At 39.2% G+C, this 19032-nt stretch overlaps 1 protein-coding gene across 4 annotated transcripts in view; it reads right to left on the bottom strand.

Moving 5' to 3' along the window:
- TRAK1 (trafficking kinesin protein 1) overlaps window positions 1-19032 on the bottom strand; it is a 109450-nt gene that overhangs the window by 21568 nt on the left and 68850 nt on the right. For all 4 annotated transcript variants that reach the window (XM_074575259.1, XM_074575262.1, XM_074575260.1 and 1 more), the window contains 9 exons: window positions 15746-15862; window positions 9419-9519; window positions 8522-8630; window positions 6843-6921; window positions 6284-6414; window positions 5664-5738; window positions 4325-4462; window positions 2602-2678; window positions 294-530 (listed from right to left, as the gene is read on the bottom strand). In XM_074575259.1, coding sequence (XP_074431360.1) covers window positions 294-530; window positions 2602-2678; window positions 4325-4462; window positions 5664-5738; window positions 6284-6414; window positions 6843-6921; window positions 8522-8630; window positions 9419-9519; window positions 15746-15862 — 1064 coding nt within the window. The remainder of the gene's footprint in view (window positions 1-293; window positions 531-2601; window positions 2679-4324; window positions 4463-5663; window positions 5739-6283; window positions 6415-6842; window positions 6922-8521; window positions 8631-9418; window positions 9520-15745; window positions 15863-19032) is intronic.

Here is a 19032-nt window from a genome sequence, read left to right as displayed (position 1 = left end):
CAAGGGGGACACACACACACCAAAAAAAAAAAAAAAAAAAAAAAAAAAAGACAGGGAGGGAGAAAAAAAAGATTCTTAGAGAAGGTTAAAACTTCCACGTGACAGTTTTGAGACATTCACTGATACCTTTAAATTACTATGTCTCAAGAACTATAAGCACAAAATAAAGTAACTTTTGAAGATGTAAGTCACTGTGTTAACTGCACAATGCCAGACAAAAAGCGGAAAACAGAAATGCTTTGCCTTTATGTCATAAACAAAGCAAAACCACAGCCCAGTGCTACAGTACTGACCCATTGTCAGAGGATTCGGTCTCAAGGATGATGCTATTGGTCTTGTTGTCTATCATAATGTTAGCGATGTCTCCCCCATAGAAACTGGAACGTGGAGTGCTGACACAGCTAGAAATAACCGAGTTCATAGCAGAGGACTGGTTAGAGCCTGGGATATTCATCGGCGACGGAGTCATGGATCTCTGCTTGACAACTTGGTTAACATTTCTCACAGTCTCGAAGACCCGCTTCTGATGACTGGGAAGACATACACACAGTTAATAATCACACAGTGCCTACTTACCTTAAGAAGGAACAGAGAAACAGGTAACAGCTTGTTAACAACCCTCCTATCACAGCTCCACTGACCACCTTGTCTGTATTGTTTCTGTGAAGTATACATAGGGTCCCATACTTGCTACAGTGCGGCCATTACATGCAATCCATCAACACACTTCCATCATCCTAGAGTATTTTAGACAGAACATTTGAGAATTATGTGCATGGACCCTCTCAAACACTAATAAAAATTAAGTGAAAGCGCATCTTAGTACACCAGCTAAAAAATGCCTTGAAGCCATTGTGTGGAAATGAATTTTAAAAAAGCAAAACTGATCTCCATTCAATTCTTAACTATGAACCAGCTAACGGATTTTAAAAGAGAATTTGAATTTACTGAATATCTCTATGCAAGCAAGTCTTGTATCTTTCCTTTCTGAAACCAATTTCCTACCCTCTTAAACACCATTTTTAAAAAAAAGAAGAATTGGAAATATTATGGATCAAGATTCTAAAGGGAGACTGTCAAGGCTGGAAAGCTCATTTTTTACCTACTCCTACAGTTCATTCTTTATCACCTTTGTCCTGATATCATAATAAACTTTGTTCATCTGCTTCAAGATTAAGATCAGATGACACTTCAACAGAAATTTCTTGACAAAATAAACTTGCCCTACATCATGCTACGGAAGTGCCATTGCTGCTTTGTTTTACAGTTCAACAATGGCTGAACACAAGAACGGCGCATCCCTTCCAGCCTAAATACTGCCGGGGTATAACAACGACAGCATGCCTCAAGCTATTTAATGTCATTCAAATTTCCTTCCCTCTGTCCATAAGCGCACAACAGTCTCAATGTTTGTGTGTAGGCTCCAATTCTGTAGGTGCATATCTTTAAAAGGCTGAATCTAACAGCATCTATCAATAAATAGTCCCACAGATGTTCCAGTTAGCCCTGCTGAGTAAATTGATAAAACCAAACGAGCCATGAAACCAAAACAACGTACCCTTCTTTGGTACCTGCATAGCAATACAAAAGACATTCTAAAGAAGTTAAACTATCCTTAGGTTAGATTACTCTGGAAGGACAAAAAGATCCTATAGGGTTTGAGCATGCTCACATCTTTCTGATCTTATATGTTTCTAATCAAAATTGCACTCTGTCAAAGTCTCATTTACAGTTCTTGGCTCCTGCTCAAAGAACGTTTAACTGATTTAACTTAAGTGGTTTAATGTGTCAAACTTTGTAAATAAACTTAGGTTTCTGGCAAGTGGCTACTGTACCTTCCCTGAGTGTCCTTTCTTTGTAAAGGTCAGGTCAAAACACATAAAAGCTCTAACAGACCCTCTAAATAGGATTAATTTGTTTCAAATTAACCAGTCCATGCATTGTACAAACAGGTGAGATAAACCTATTGGAGAATACGTGCAACTGACGTCGGTAAGGCTGTTTGTGCCAAGCTGTATCTATCCTTAGCTTTTGGACCATCACAAGTACTTAACTTGTTTCAAACCACTCTTGTTTAATTGAAGAGAACTTTAGCAAAATGGGTGCCAACTACTTTGCACAGGTGTAATGGGCATCACATTGTAAGTACCCAACCAATCTGGATCCCTTTCTGCACAGATGTTCACCCTGTAAAAACTGGATTAGATCAATAATTACCTGATAACTTCTGTTATAATGCCTGAAGAGAGAACCCAGGGGACTGAACTCATCCTTTAATCATTAAGTGAAGAAACCTCGCATGGTAACACACAAGAAAACCAACTTTTCTCATCCTCAGCACTCAAGAATGAGGCTAAAAAGTTCATAAAACAAGAGAAAACCTATATATAGGCATTTTCTTTTGGTAGTTTTAGCAGAGAATATAACCACCTCAATAACCAGACAATATATTTACCCTTCTCTCTATCATTCACACTCTGACAGAAATATTTCTTTCTAAAACCCTTAGCTCAGTTATTTCCTGTCTTTTCCTTTCTTATCAAATACTCATTAACTTCAGATATAATCAACCAATTAGGAACCAATTCTTTTCATGCGTACGCCAAGTCAGGAGAGTCAGGTTCATCTAAATGCAGTTCTTTCCTCATTGACCCTTCTATCTCTGCTGCCAAAGAATCCTGTTAAAAACAAGCACAAAAGAAAAACAAATATTAAAGTATTAATAGGTTGTCACTGCATAAAATAATTATTGAAATAAAATAAGTAATAACTAATAAGGTGTCATTCCAGAAAAAAAACAAATACAGGTTTAACAACGAAAATTGACTGGAAAGCTGGAAGACTAATGAACATATCTAAGTCACTGATGAATTATGGTTTAGCTTCATACTGCTACAGTACTTAAAATCCAAGGACACGCAACACCAAGATCCTAAAAAAACCATCATGGGGAACAAAAGAATCCAGGCACACCAACTTCCCAGACTAAATTCCCTACTCCGTAACATGCTCCTTTCATGTACGAAGTTTTGCTTAATTTGTTTTCATTTAAAACAAACAGAAAACACTCTTCCCTTTCACAACATTACCCGCTCACCCACAAAAAAGACACGGTTCTTGGCATAAAGCATTATACACCTCCCCTATAGGGTTAAAGGTGACAGGCTCTCAGTTCTCCACTGCTGGTCAGTAAATTTTACTGCCTAAATGTAACTAAGTGCAGGGTCTAAGTGTCAAACGTTCACAAACCTAAATGGCTTCTGGTCCCATGATTCAGCATTTGAAAAACATTTTTGTACAAAATGCATAAACCTATCTCAGCTTGTATTTGTGCAAGTACAACTCTTTTATTATTAAATGTCTGCACTTTAAATTGGTCTGTGTTCAGACTCAGAAGGGAACACAAAAAGGGAAGCTAAGCCTTTGTCAACAATTTACTTCTTGTGAGCACAAATATCATCTGTGTTCTTCCTCAGCAGTTAAGGTGAGACATGGCTAAAAATAACGAGGGCCAGATTCTGCTGCTAGATTACATTAATGTAACTCAAAAAAACTTCACTGATACCATTGCCCTCAGAAGTAAAGGAATTATTCCAGAGATACACAGGCAAGCAGAGCCAGGTACTGACCTTACCTAGACGTTCTTATCCACTCTTTTTTTCTCATTTGGTTGAGGGTACTGCCTATTCCCCGTGCTTTAAATTTACAATGCCATAACCAAATGAAACTAGATAAACAAAGTTGGTAAGACCAGTGACACTGCCACAATTGATGTTGCCGTAATACATATTAGCAACAAGCATTCTTTTAATGAACAACGGAATTTTCAGTGATGCTAAAACAAGAATATATGTGTAACCTATTCAAGTACTGAAGGTATATCATAAGCAACTAGAAGGATGCCATGCCCAGAAACCTTTAGTTATGTTACCAGGAAGTTACGCCACCAATGATATTGAAGAAATGCAGGAAAGTCCTACTGAAAATCAGCCACCACAGTACAGGAGATGCATAAAAAAGATGTATAGAATAGTGTAACAATCTATGAATGCTACCCATGATTCACAGCATAAGCAAAGCCAGCTGCAGGTTGTGTAGTATACTGCAGCAAAACCAAGTACCTGCATAGGACCACTGTTTCAGAACTAGGTATGCAGAATTGATCACTCAGGTATCCTTTAACACTATATAAATACACATTTCACCCATGCTCATGGCTGGCCTAGCATCCTACCCCTGAGGCTGTAAGTCAGATGCAAACACATTTCCTTTGGTTGGTTGTTTTCTGGTTTGTGCATTATTTTTTTTTCTTAAATCTGCTTACCATAGGGAAGAGACCGAGAGAGTGGTACCGACGTGATATGGCGTTTGGCATCGTCTTGTTCCTAAGGTTTTTCAGCTCTTCTTGAGCCTCATGAAGCATTTCCATGCACTCTGCATACTTGTCTTCCAGCTCCCGCAACTGTAACATACAGAAAACAGTCCAAGACCTTATGGGCTGCACTATCATCACAGAAAGACTGCAAATTCTTACCATGCTGGTAAAAGATAATGGTGTAGGGAAGAATATCCCACTTTAAAGGAAAAGAACTCCAAAGAGTGAGTATCACTGAAAATAATAGATAACATGGATTAGTAACAAAAGGGCTGCACGGGAGGAACTGCTTGCTCCATTTCCTATCCTGTGCATCTCCATGAAGCCACTATCAAGGAGAAGATACAGAGCTAAAAGTATCTTTAGTCTGAACAGGTGTAGTGCCTAATTACTGCCATGATGACCACAGTGGCAAACAGCACAGGAAAAGGATAAGGTATTTCACAGCATTCCAAAAAACTTAGGAATTTTAAAACCAAGACTTACATACATACATATATATACATATAACCTCTGACAGCCCAAGACCATGACTTATTTTCAGTCTGACTTTCTCAGGGAGCACATCTTATCACTCTGTCTGCAGATGTCTGTGTACCCTCATAGTTTTTGAGTTCATCAGCCATTTCAACCAAGTTTGGCAAAGGCACAGAAGTCTGAAATACCACACTCCTACAAGTTTCATAAAAATAAACTACTTGGCATAGAAACAGACATCCTGTTAATGTCTTTCCCAACAACACGATGGAGAAGCATGATCTCAATCTTTACGAAGCAGCACAGATACAACAGGCTTATCAGCAGGAAAAGTTTCTATGGGCATTCCCACCTTTTACACCAAGTATTTCAAATGCAAGACACATCATAAGGGTAATTAAGCTTTATTCATTCTATTTTGACCATTTTGATCAGGTGAATGTAGTACCCAGAAGACAGACAGCAATCCTAGACTGTCTTCCGTTTATTTGTTGAACAAATACAGCACAAATGAATCTTCCATGTTATCTCACTATTCAAAATAGGCTTAAACTACGAGCCTAGAAAAGTAAACTTCTAAAGGGGTTCCTATATAGCCCATAAGCCTCAGTTTTTCAAAATGTGTGACAGTTGAAGGAGAAAAGAACAGGAAGGAAAAGGTTTTAAACTCTACCAGGAACATAAATGTTCCTTCATTCCATATACATAGGCAAAATTATTTAATACTTCTCAACCGGCTAAAACTCCCATGGTAAACTGAATAGCCATTGCTGTAGTACTAAATTGTTGTAATGCTAAGTAATGTACTCACCTCTGCTGTGAGCTGTCTCTGGGCATCTTTAGCTGCTCCCAAATGCTGGACAAGTTCTTCATTTTCAACAGCACACTAAAATATGCCAAGAAACGTTAGAAATACTGTGACAATTTGTCCTGTGATCATGTTCGTATCCTATACTACAGGTAAATAGAAGGATTCTAACTTTTCTCAGGACCCTCTCTGCAGCAATATTAGTCCACACATGTTAGTTTTAAAACATTTAAACAACATTTTAAAATGTTAACACAAGAACACCCAGCATCAGTCTGTGTACCGCTAAATGATCCCCCAAGACCATAAAACCAATGAGTATGTGCCCACTGAAATACTTGTACTGACATTCTTGTCTTACCAAAGTCACTCAGCTCAGTGCAGAATTTCACATCTAATATTTAAAATAAATGTAACTATTGTATTTGATAACTCATATATGCATCTTTTGATAAATTGATGCTTTCTAGCAAAGTATGCTAGATATTAAACATCAAACAAGGTCACCCAGATAACAAGAGTGTAAAATTTCCTTTAGGCTCTAGTATACAAAGGATTATAACTTGTCTTCCAGATACAATAGTAGCAAATCATAACAATAATCTTGCAACTGGATTCCTTACAGCTTTTGCCTTTTTCTGCAGATCGACTATCTGAGAGAGAAGATGGGTGATTTCTTCCTGCTGCCGGGCAGCATCTTCGGTTTTCTTTGCTAACTCTTCGGAGATATTGGCAATCTGGATGTTTGCATCCCCTTTAAGATAAGCAATTACAATTAACATTACAAACCCAAAAGCAGAAAAGTAAGCAGAAAGATGTTCTTTCGGAACACCACTTGATTCAGCAGAATCCTTCCCCAATACACAGCAATGTATTTTTGAAAAACAGCAGCAGGATGCAAAACCAGAAAGACACAAAGTTCTTGTGCAGCAAAGGAGACTGCACTTCCCCTTAACAATAGCATTTTCTGTGCAAAACTATTTTGCAGCTGAGAAAGATTTAGCTTACAGACAGAATTTTCTGCTGTGAAATTTCAACCAGAAATTTTCTCCTCCCCACCATTTATATAAGGAAAATAAGCGCCACAGAAAAACCATGACTGACTGATCTGACTCAGTTGTCTTTTTTTTCTTTTTTAAACTGAATAATCTCAATGAGAAGGGAAAAGAAATAAGGACATACTTAGCTCTTTTACGCAGTCATTAACAAGTTGTTGTTCTTTCTCTTCATAAGTAATTGTTTCAGTCTTCAGCTGACAGGCCTATTCAAGAAATCCACATCAAATATGCTACATTAGCACATTTGTTCTTTGCCAGTCTGTTGCTGCATTTCCATCTGCTTCAGAAAGACAAGCTTTTCTAATCACTCCAGGAAGACAGCGAGAAACTATAGTTTTTGCCTGCCCTCCCTCATGTTCTAGAAAAAGGGGCCAGGTGAACATTCAGCAGAGACATTCTCAGCATGGAGAAACGTGTATCATTATCACCACATCCCCACTAGATGGCACTTGAGTATTTTGCACTTGAAATAAAAAAAAGCCCTGAACATTCTAAAGACTGGTATGCAGATCTTGATCTGGTCACCTGAACAAAGCTAGGTATCATCACGAAGTAAATACTTGGTTTAAATAACCAAATTAAGCATCCAAGTATTTAAAAAACATTTGAAAAGCTCTGGCTGGCACTGTAACCATATATCCCGCATAAAACCTTAGCGCTACCTCCTGCCTTCCTTTGTCTTTTCCGCTCCAATTCTAGGAGTGCCAAGAAGAGCACAGCTACACCCAGCTGGTTCTGTCTGGCACCACCTCGGTGGGTCCATAACCTATTCCCAATGCTGAGGGCAGGCAGACACCCACAGGCTGCGTCTGTAGAGATATGCGTAGCTCAGAGGTTTCAGGTTCGGCTCCATGCTGTGCCTCGCTGCCACAAACTGCATCTCTCTGGAAGGGATGTCAGTGGTACATCAGAAGAACTGATGGCAATGTCCGTCTCGGTTCTAACCCTACCTTCATTATTCTCAAACTATCTACTGCTCATTTTCCTTGCACAACCTCTCAATGAAGCGTACAGCATTCTCCATTACACGGTGTCTTGTCCAAAAGATGTGACACTACCTATTTGCAATGGTTCCTGCATTTGCAGTAGAAAATGGCAATGATGCTGTTTTCCTACATTCATTCTTAGCTCAAAAGTATTTCTTCTGCTATACTCTGCTTGCAAAATGGCAACACGCTCCCAAAGTTTAAAAGTTGCATTGAAAATTAATATAAAATTATTCGTATGATATTCAATTATTAAGTGTTATCTCTGACGGACAAGGAACAGTAAATAAACATTTAAAAACTGTGTTGTCTGTGAAACAAACAGAATGTTGTCAGAAATAAAGGGCAAGAAAAACACATTCAACTTAAAATACCACCAGCCTGACTTGAAACACAAATTGAAGATATTTAATGCAAATTTAGGCTGGCAATTTTTATTGTGACAAACACTGAATTTGTACCAGAGAGATCATGCCAGCTTACAAACTTCTGATCTGCAGCTCAAGTCGCCCATATCTACCAGGTCAGCTCTTTAACACCTGTTTCAAAACGCAGTTTTGGCCTCCAAAACCTGCCCACACTCCTGCACATTCTTTTGGCAAGGAAGCTGCTTTGCATGTAGCTTCACGTAAGCTTCCATGTTTCAGCCTTTCCTTCATTTAGAAGCATTAAGGATGGTGATTAAACAACTACAAAGAAATGTGTCATGTGGAATTATATACTCTTATTTAGACTCTCTTGACTTTTAATACACGCTTCTCAATACCTGTGTTACAGCATTCAAATGAATAACTGTATTAAAAAAACACAAATTCACCTCAGATCTAAGCACAACATTCTCCTCTTCAAGGTCCTTGAGCTTCTTTTGAAGAGAATCCAAATGAAAGTAGTTCTGGACGGAGGAGGAAGATTCATTCCTCTTCAGCCTTGTAATGAAAACAAGAGTTTTAACTAGTTTTTACCTGTATTAGGGCCAATCTCACAGGAGAACAGACTGAACAGAGGTCTCAAAAACAGTCAGAGCCACATGAAATACAGCTTTTTTCATGCCAGTATGTTTAGGCACCAATGTATTTGCAGTGATTTTTTAAAAAAAGAACATTTTTTAAAATTTATTATTCTCCATGCTTCCTATGGAAAAGTTATTCAGCCAACACTATGAGAAAGGAAACCAAGTTACTACAGGGAGCAACCCAACAGCTTCCTGATTAACACTGCACATACTTCACCACAACGCAGCCATAGCTCTGCGAGCAAGGGCAGACAGCCCCTCGGAGCCTGCGATGCCATTCAGCCAGCTAATTGCCTGGAACCCACACAATAATCCATGCTTTATTTCTTGCCTTCTGCTCTAGAATTTTTCACGGTACCCTCGGGTCCGTCAAGAACAAAGGTCACACACGTAGCATGTTCTAGCACGGTGTGCAAAGGTACGTGGTGTAGTGGGGTACTGCAAATGTCTGCCTCACCACCACAGTGACCTAGCTCCTATGAAAGTCATGGTGCTCTGTCAGCAGCCTCCCTATGTACTTTCCCCTCCTGACTCTTGTTGGCACCAGTCTAGCCAGCTGGTGCCATGAACCAAGTTCAGAGTCCAATTTATAGTTCCAGCCAGTAAAGAGATCATTTTACTACTTTTCAAAGCTATCAAATTGTCCAAACTACCCCTGTTGAGTACCAGATGAAGGTTCAATGTTGTAGATTGATAACTTACGGGGTGGAACAGACAGACTCCGGCTCACTTTCTTCAGCAGCACTGGTATAGAACTGTAGCAGCTCATCTTTCATGGAGAGCTCATGCCGCAACTGAGAAACCTGCACAAAGATGCCGCTTGCAGATCAGTAAGTTGCTTTTCTAGGCGCATCCTTAAGTAAACCCACTATAAATCAGTCATTCATCCTCCAAGCATCACCTTCTGACTAAATCAAGAGGCCAAGACTGGAACAGACTAGAACCAGTTCTTTTATTTCTTAGAAAGAATGAAAAGGGTACCTTTTAAATAATCTATTAAATGCTATTTTTTGGAAGTTCAAAAATGCAATTATTCACTGCTATTAGACATGTTTCTCTTTCACCTTCTTTCAGATGAGCAATCCTGATTCACTATTGCATTAGCGTAGATTCATATCCACAGAAACAGATAATCGCCATGGTACTGCAGGAAATTAATGTGGCACAATCAAGTCAAATATCACTTTCTTATCTATTTTACGCGATGACTGTCACCATCTGGCTTGGATACAGACCTTGCAGACCTCAGATATAGACATTTCTTCCTCTCCAAAAGACTTTAGATAAAATTACTCAAGTGGATGTGTAGTAAGGTTGCATTTGGGACTCGACTACCTATTGAACTGCAGAATGCAACCACACAGTGGCAGGCTGCCATTCTGAGGTTGCTGCAATGGTGGAAGCTGCAGTCAGTTTCTGGGTGTAATCTAGGCTTTTGATGACTCTGAAACATAAGTCTAGTAAAGTAGTATGTGGGAGTCCCATAATCAGTACACACATGTATCAAAAATGAACAAAACAGCAAAATTTGGTGGTTAAGAGACCCTGTAATAGTGAGCTCCACAAACTTAATCTTGGTTAATTCATATTTTGATTCTCCAAGAAAAGAGTTAAAAGCCCAATTACACAGTAGCACTTACGTCACTTCACAGCTGCAATTTAAGACCCCAACAGCAAGAGATTAATTTTTATTTTACTTGCATAGTTATAAATAGCGTAACTGATCAGAGAGACGTTCCCTTCCACTTGCACTGCAAGACCTGGCCCCCAGTTTGCACTTTCCAATGCACAAATTGCAAAGCACATTTGTTTTTATTAGACTTCTGCTTTTTTTATTGTAGGTATATTTATATTTGTAGTTATTACTGGCAAAAAAACCCAGAGAATATCAATAAAATAGATTTAAGATGCATTTTCATCAAACAAAAAGCAGACTCAATGCAATAAAGCACTTAAACTGTGCAGAATTTTAAGCAAAACAAGGTCATTTACTTTACTAAGGCTATTCTTTATAGTCAGATGCGCTAAGGCACTAAGTCCTCCTGAGAGGAGGACTCTCCCTTTCTAAAAAGAAAGGGAGAAAAAAAGCCCCAACCAACTACATTTCAGAAAACCATGAAATAAAATCCATGCATTAATTTTGTGAGATTCACTTTCCTCATTTCAGGAAGAGCAAAAAGCTGAGCCAAAAATAACAATTTACTTCCCTCTAGCACATTATGTCTCAGCCTCTTTAAGCAGCAAGGATTCAGATACTGTCAGTGGGTGGGCACTAGATCATCTCCAGTTTTTGCTACACTTTTTTCTCTATGAATTAGAAGACTGAAGATCCTATTTTCACTGCCATTTTCAAGCATTCCAATTTTCCAAAGGACGGTGAACAGCCAGAAAGGGTGACCTTTTATGGGAAAAGGACCAGAAGCAATGGGCACAAACCGAAACACAGGAGGTTCCCCCTGAACATCAGGAACAATTTTTTGATTGTGAGGGTGACCAAGCACTGGCACAGGTTGCTCAGAGAGGTTGTGGAGTCTCCGTCCTTGGAGATATTCAAACACGGTCTGGACATGGGCCTGGGCAACTGGCTGTAGGTGGCCCTGTTTGAGCAGTGGGGTTCAGGCATGATGGCCTCCAGAGGTCACTTCCAACCTCAACCATGCCGTGAAACACACCAAAAAACCCCAAACACACCACCTCTCTGCAGTCTGCCCCCACAACCCCCACAGGATGGAGGAAAGGATCAGAAGTACAAAAGCCAGAAAAACTCATGGGCTGAGATAATGATAATTTAATAAGTAAAGCAAAGTTGCTTGTGTAAGCAAAGCAAAATAAGGAATTATTCATTATTTTCTATCAGCAGGCAGACATTCAGCCACTTCGTGGAAGGTAGGGCCTTAGCACACACAATGGTTACTTGTGAAGACATACACCATAATCATGAATGTCCCAGCTTCTTCCTCCCTTCCCTGAGCTTTTACTGTTGAGCGTAACAACATAAAGTATAGAATATCCCTTTGGTCAGTTCAGATCAGGTATCCTAGCTGTGCCCCCTCCCCCAACATCTTGCACAGATGGGGCCAGAAGGAGGAGAGGGGAGAAAGAAAGAAAGAAAAAAAAAAAAGAAGAAAAAAAAAAGGAAAAAGAAAAAGAGTGTCCTGATGCTGTGCAACCACTGATCAGCAATAGTCAAAACACTGGTTGTTACTAACACCATTTTAGTCACAAATCCAAAACACAGCACCGTACAGCCTGCCATAAAGAATATTAGCTCCATCCCAACCAGACCCACTACACATTTTTACATTGCAAACCACAAGATTCGTTTTATGAAGAGAAAGGACCTCTTCTACGTTTTCACAAGCCACTACACATGCACCCTTTGGAGCAAACACTACCACACTACCCCTGCACAACGTATTGTTACCAAGCAATAGGGACTGAGCCCTCATCCCACAGGGAAAAGGCCCATGAGCTGTCACCATGGTTGGTTCCCAAGACTTCATCTGTTCAAGCTTCTAAGTCACTCCATCGCCCTGAAAGCTTCATTCAGCTTCAGAACTATGTCATGAACTACCTTGGAAATAATTTAAGGCAGAAGATAAGAGGATCCTCATATAGAGCACAACAGTTTAGAAACATGAGACCTAGCTTGCAGGAACAATCCTTACTGAACCACGAACGACCGTTTTAGGAGTCCAGCTGATTGCTGACTGACAGCAGCTAAATGCTTAACAGGTTGGAATTACTCACTTAAAACGAAGACACCCAGTTACCAGTTACACTGTGTGTAAATAACATCCATGCAAGTACCAAGCCAACGAGCATTTCTGTCTTTCCAACATTACCTTCTGCTCTAATAGACCAAAACCAATGTACCCTTTTTTAAGCCACCATTCTAGATTATACTTTTCCTTTCCTCTCACTTTACACAGAACAAAATCAAACCTGGAAAAGACTTTAAAACCAGCTATCACCAAAAACCAAATGCTGATATGTGGCCTGAAACTAGAACAACAGGACTGTATTACTCAGATGTCACCGCAGATTTGAGGTTTGAAGCTGCCTTTTTAGCTTCAGAAACACATGCCAAAATCTGAAGTGGAAAAAGCAGCGTAAACTGTGAAATTTAGAAAGATTAGGAGAAGCTAAAACCTAATGACCTACTCCGTTTCAAACACAGTTCACATTGTGACGGTTTACATTGCTTTGATACCAAGCTCTAATTTCAAAGGAGGCAATATTAAATTGTAGGTAGCACCATCTCAGTGAGAAGGGACACATCTTGAGATTGGAACTGCAGCATTCTTACTGAACATGGCAATACAACAGCAGACAGACACACTGTACCTGTGAACTGCACTTCTGTTGCTGAAAAGGCGGACACCCGTCTCTCTAACCAAAACAACTTACACTTAAGGATGTCTCCTCAATATAATGCTTATGCTTTCAGTATATAACTCTGGAACAGCAAGCTGAGACCAAAGTGTTCATGCATGCAGTACAGTATTTGCTTCAGTGCACTCACCTTTTGTTCTCTAGTGCACTACAAGAAAAGTCTCAGTTCCATCCATTTTTATTGAACGTGACCACAGCCTAAACCTAAGCAGCACCTGACAATACAAACTCAAAATACAAACCCAAGAATCTAATGCATTTTGCACAGGTGTATATTACTTTCATATGTACCTATGAATGCAGCACATTACAAGGACACAGGAAAAACTTGAGCTACTTAACAGGATGGTCAGTAGATTTTGTCAGGACAAGTTTGGTAGGTCAGAGACATAAAGCTAAATTATTCATGCCATGACACATATTCCAAGAAAACCTTAACATTATACCACACACCAGAAAAAAAAAAGTCTATATATTACAGAAAGCACAGAACCCCCAGAAAAAAAAAATTTAGGCAGTTTTTACAGAATTTTAAAAGTACCAATTCAATTCTCTTATCTTACACCTTGCCCTTAGAGACAGTTGTCTTAGTTACCATTCTAGTCAAATACTCAATATTCAGCATTAATGGAAGATCTGAAACCTACTAAGGAAAGATTTTCAACGTACAAAAGTGTCATGACTTTAAAGTCTGATGAGCTCTGCCTCAAAAGCATCCATTTCTGAAGGAGTCAGAATGACAACACGAAAAATGGGTGTTGATAGAACATATGGCCCAGCATATCAAGCCACCTGGTAAGAAGCTTATTTCTGGTGGCACTTCTCCCAGTGCTGCTCCTGACTCCCTCTAAATAAAAACAGACCTGTCAGAGGCAGTCCATCCCCGGCTTCCCATTTTCCTCAATCAAACCTTCCATTCTGGATGTATGGTATGAATGCGCTGCCCTGCCCAGTCAGTATGCATGTGCCTAGTAAATGCCATGTTGACCAATGCACAAATAAATTGGTCTGCCACATGATGGGACTCGGGCAGCAAACAACAGCACTCCTCTGGGACATAAGAGAATTAGTTTTCCTTGCCAAAATGGGCAGGCCACACCAAAGGATATTATTTCTATGTGTGTGCTTCAACACCATTTATCGCACAACTGGGATCCCTCCATCCATGCTTTATTTACCAGTCCATCTTGGATATAATTCAACATCTTGCAGCCCTGGGCAGTTTTATTAACAGCCTTTTTTTTTTAAAGTTTTTAATCTACTATAGTTCATTGTTCTCCTGCTCGCCCGGCAACTGTGAGATTTCTCTCTCTCTTGCTCAAAGCTACATATGGACGAGATTCAAACTAAGGTCACTGTCCCAGAATAAAAGAAACAATATTTGCCTCCAGCTCCGTTAGTTAAGTCAGTAGAGTTTAGTGACACTTTCAATACAGATAAAAAGCTCTTTTAAAGCACCCTGTACAGTTCCATCCAAGATACATGCATCAAGAATCTGCCAGTTCTTATAGCATCCAACTCCTCATTCAGAGGAATACAGATAAGAAATAGCAACCATATAAATACTTGATTAAAAATTCAATGGTAGGTGGAAAACAAGGTGTTACTTGAAACAATGTAAGTTTTCAGGTATGTTTTATAGCGCATACCAATTCAGAAAACACATGGACCACCATATTATATTCTAAACATGTTCATCAAATGTCTAAAACATTATTACTGCAGTCAAACTGAGATAAATCTGAGTAAGTACTGCAGCAGGATACCGACCCATGCTTCAACAGATTATATTATGGTTCCCTGGAAATAAATACAGCAAAATCACAAGAACCTGTAAGATTTTAGTAATCTAGATAGAAGGTAGCAAGTCTCAACCTATAACCATTTGCTTCCTAACATTGACAAGTTCATACATTCAGAGCATACTGAAAAAGGCAGAATGCGCAAGATCTCAGTGGGCACGCGCCCCTGAAATCTCCATAAATACAAAAAGTGATTTCCCTTATATGTGATACTTATATCACATTCAGTTTAAGAAGCAAAGGAAAGCACTCCCAGAATTCAAATGCTATGTTCTAAGAGCCAAAATTCAGCTCAGGTATGAATAGAAAAGCATTTGGGAAAAAGCAATTAAACATCAGTTGGAGAGGAATAAACAAGTGAGGACTGAGAAAGATTCAGGAGAGAAACAAGAAGAACAAAGAGCTGCACACAAAGGGAGGCAGGAGAAGGGAAAGAGTGATGAGTGGGTTAATCAAAACAGAGGGGAATTATGCATAAAGCAGGGGAACACGGACGAAACAGATAGAAGAAAACAGCGGGTGCAGCGACTCAAGACTAAAAGAGCAGCTGGTTTCTGAGGAAAATGAAATCTGAGGCAGAGCAAAATTCAATGGCTTGAGGCTGTTTGTTTTTTTTCCTCAAATCACCTGATCTGAGCCAACAGGTCAAATTACTTTTTGGGTCACATTTCTGAAAGTGTACATGCTATAAAAATGGCTGACCAAACTGCAGCAACACAGATTGACCAGCTATGGAAAGGATGCCCAAGAAAATTACGTACGGACAAGGTGAAGCTAGAAGGAAAATTCTCCCCACCACTGCAGAAACAGCACTAAGGTGTAAAAACCTTACCTCTTCCCTGATGTGTTCTACTTGCTCCTCCAGGAAGTCATTTCTTTCTGTCAGTGATTTATTCTTCTTTAAGAGCGACTGGCCAATCCGAGCAGCTAATTCTAAGTCCCGTTCTTTCTGTGAAGCATTAAGAAAAGAAAGCTAATTTCAAATTTTTTATTCATCAAAAGATCAGAGGGAGGGTAAAACTGTCATGAAAGGGAAAGAACAAGTACTTGAACAATAAAGAGACTTCCTCCTTCTGTGAGGGTTTGTTTGGTTGGGGTTTTTTTGCTAGTTTTCTTTATTTATTCCTGCTTATGTTATACCCATATTATTCAGAAAAGACTCACCCATACAGAGTTATTGAACCATACACAGGAAAGCACAGCTTCAAGGTCTAATGTAAAACAATGCAAGTAAAACCAGACCTGGTTCTCTATTACAGCTTTGTTTGAGAAACTACTGAGGGAAACTATTCCATCACCTTGTTATACCATCTGCAGAATGCAATCACAGAGCTCTAGAGGTTACATTTTAAAGAATTTTAAAGCAGCACAGTAAAAACAGCAACAAACTTAGGCATTTCAAAGCATTCTTCAGTTTCCACTTGCTCTACCTTGAAATAAAAGGCAGTAAGCTGTGCAGGAGCAGAAGCCAATTCCACCACAATGAACATTCAGCTCTTACATTCTTGGTGTACATAGATCCATTAGTGCTTTCATATAAAAACAAGTCTTATCCCTTTCCTTTTTGCAGGTGCCCAAATCTACATTAAGTCGTTACTTTCATGCCATGCTTGCTCCCTTCTTCCCCTCCCTGTGTGCACAGAACTGGAAATAACTGATCTAGACAGTTCACCACATGCACCAATAAAACCTAGGAGCTCATCCTCTTGATGACATGTGCCTATATATGTCTCAGCTTCTGCAAAGGCCGAGACATCGGGTTGTAATCCACCTGCGACAGGATGATTACCTGCTCAAAACTTCGCACCATTCATTAAGCATGTCTATTTATCATTTTCTTATTCAATTACTAGATCTTTACAATAGTGGAGAACATGGTGCTAAGATTAACACCCCCGCTTACTTTTAGTTCAGCACCAATTGAAAGAAGAATTTTCTCCTGGTTTGAGGCTTATTTACCACCCCGACAGCCATCCAGATTGTATGACTAAAAGCTACCTTGTGTCATGTATACATTAATGACAAAGCCTACAAAACCCACAGCTAATGACCACATGGATTTGAAGTCAATGAATTTGAATGAAGAGGCTTTCACAGTGGAAACAAAGGCAGTTATGTAATAATCAGTAAATAAAAAGAGAGGTTATTGATCACTGTTATACCTACAAATAGCATTTTCCAAATGGTTTCTGAAGGTCAGGCTGATATTTGCATTGAAAGCTACCGGCATTATCTAGTCATAAAATCTTTATATAATCTTATGTTCAATCTTTCAGAACAATAGGTTCCACAAAGTTATCAAAAAAATGTTTGGTTTACATATTGAGCCAACTTATTGTTTAGTAAATTGGCTCACTTCATAAATACAAAGTGGAAAAAAAGCCATACTGCTGCAGCTTTGACTCCAGAAAGGAAGAGCTGCTAGCAGCAAGGTTTCTAACCTCAAAGTTGAGGAATGTAAGCGTATTTCCAGGCTCTTTAATTAACCTCCCTAGACTTCCTACACAGTTTTTAGCAATTCAGCTCTAAACCTCAGTTTGGGGTCAGGTCTCTTACTCATAGTGATAAGGAACTGATGCATTACAGCAATATGCAAGAAAATACTGAAGCCAGACACATTTACACTATTATTGGAAAGGGATGAGAAAGCAGGTTCACAGAGGAAGCTGGCTCCTATTCTTACCACGCACCCAGGCAGGTCTGGTGTCACTCGCTTCGCTTAGTTTCAGGGCAATAGGCACAGATTTTCTAAATATCTGGATGCATGTTTTTTTGAGATCTTCTCTTTCCTGTCTCCCTCTCTGCCCCAAAATGCTACATCTTTCACCCTGCCAACTTTGTAATACATTCATTTGAAGCTCGCCAACAAGAAGGACAGACAAGGAGTAGCTTTTGGGGTTGTTTTTCGCTTGTGTGTGTGAAGGTTGCAGGAGTTAGACCTTATATCTGTTTGCAGAAGTTAATCTCTTGTGATAACCATCATTTGGAGAACAGAGAAAGGAGCTGTAAGTGCATGTCTGCCTAGGTAAAGAGAGATAAATAAAACAAAAAAGCTCAGTGAAAGTGTTTTATTAAAGGTTCATCTATTACACATTTCCCCTTTTTCCTTTGCTATCATCCAGGCAGGGAGGTACACAGAAGCTTTCAAACATTGGCTCAGCAAATCCTTCTAGCATTGCACCCATGAGTGTGATTTCTGGATCTATAGACATTTGGCTACATGGACTCAGGGGAGGAAACAGTTTGGCAGAATGCTGCATCGTTACTAGAAGGAGCCATGGAAACAAATGCAAGTAAATCTCAGGCAAACAAGACAAAGGGAACAGGACACAAACAGGTAACAGACTGTACAAGTTAATGGATTATTCCAGGACAAGCCTTTTAGGTAAAGCATCGGTTTTAACTCGTATTTCATAGAAAGTTGTTTAAGAGTTCAGCTTAAAGCACAAAATGCAGGACTTTGTACTGAAGTCAGATGCATCTAGCGTAGGTGGGAGATGTGAGCATTCCCATGCTTGTTTCCTTGCGAAATTAAGCGGAAGAACAGACCACCCCATGTATCTTGGTTAGACAGACCCCATTTTTGACATTGCTATTGCAATAAGCAAGCAAATAAATATGAAGGACTAAATTACACTCAGCCATGAACTAATTCAATTGTAACAGTTGTCACCTGAAAAACTCTTCATAAACATTATTTGGAAAAATCATTGCTCAAGCTTACTACAGAAAAGCAGCTAATCTCATTCAACAAATGTATCATATTTACTGAACATAAGACAATTGCTTTTTTACCATATCTTGAGTGCCAAAGATTACAGTAATGACAATTTATGTATTAATGGTATTAAAATAAAATATCCCAAACGAACCAACCAAAGAAAAAGCAAAGAAGAAAAGGCTTGGAGACAAACCGAGTATTAGATATTTTCCAATTTTACGTCTATGCACTTCTCTCAAAAGATGTTATTTAAGATAGTAATCACGAATACAAGACTATTTGTGAACTACTTTTTTAAAAAATTTTAAAAGATAATAAATTAATCAGTAAGATATTATGAGCTTTACATGTACTGTAAAAATATGTGTAATTTTAGGATGATTCCCACCCCCTGCATT

The sequence above is a fragment of the Larus michahellis genome, chromosome 2, assembly GCF_964199755.1.
Source record: "Larus michahellis chromosome 2, bLarMic1.1, whole genome shotgun sequence".
Classification (NCBI taxonomy): domain Eukaryota; kingdom Metazoa; phylum Chordata; class Aves; order Charadriiformes; family Laridae; genus Larus; species Larus michahellis.
The sequence above is the reverse complement of the archived record's forward strand: the minus strand, read 5'-3'. Positions and strand labels throughout refer to the sequence as shown.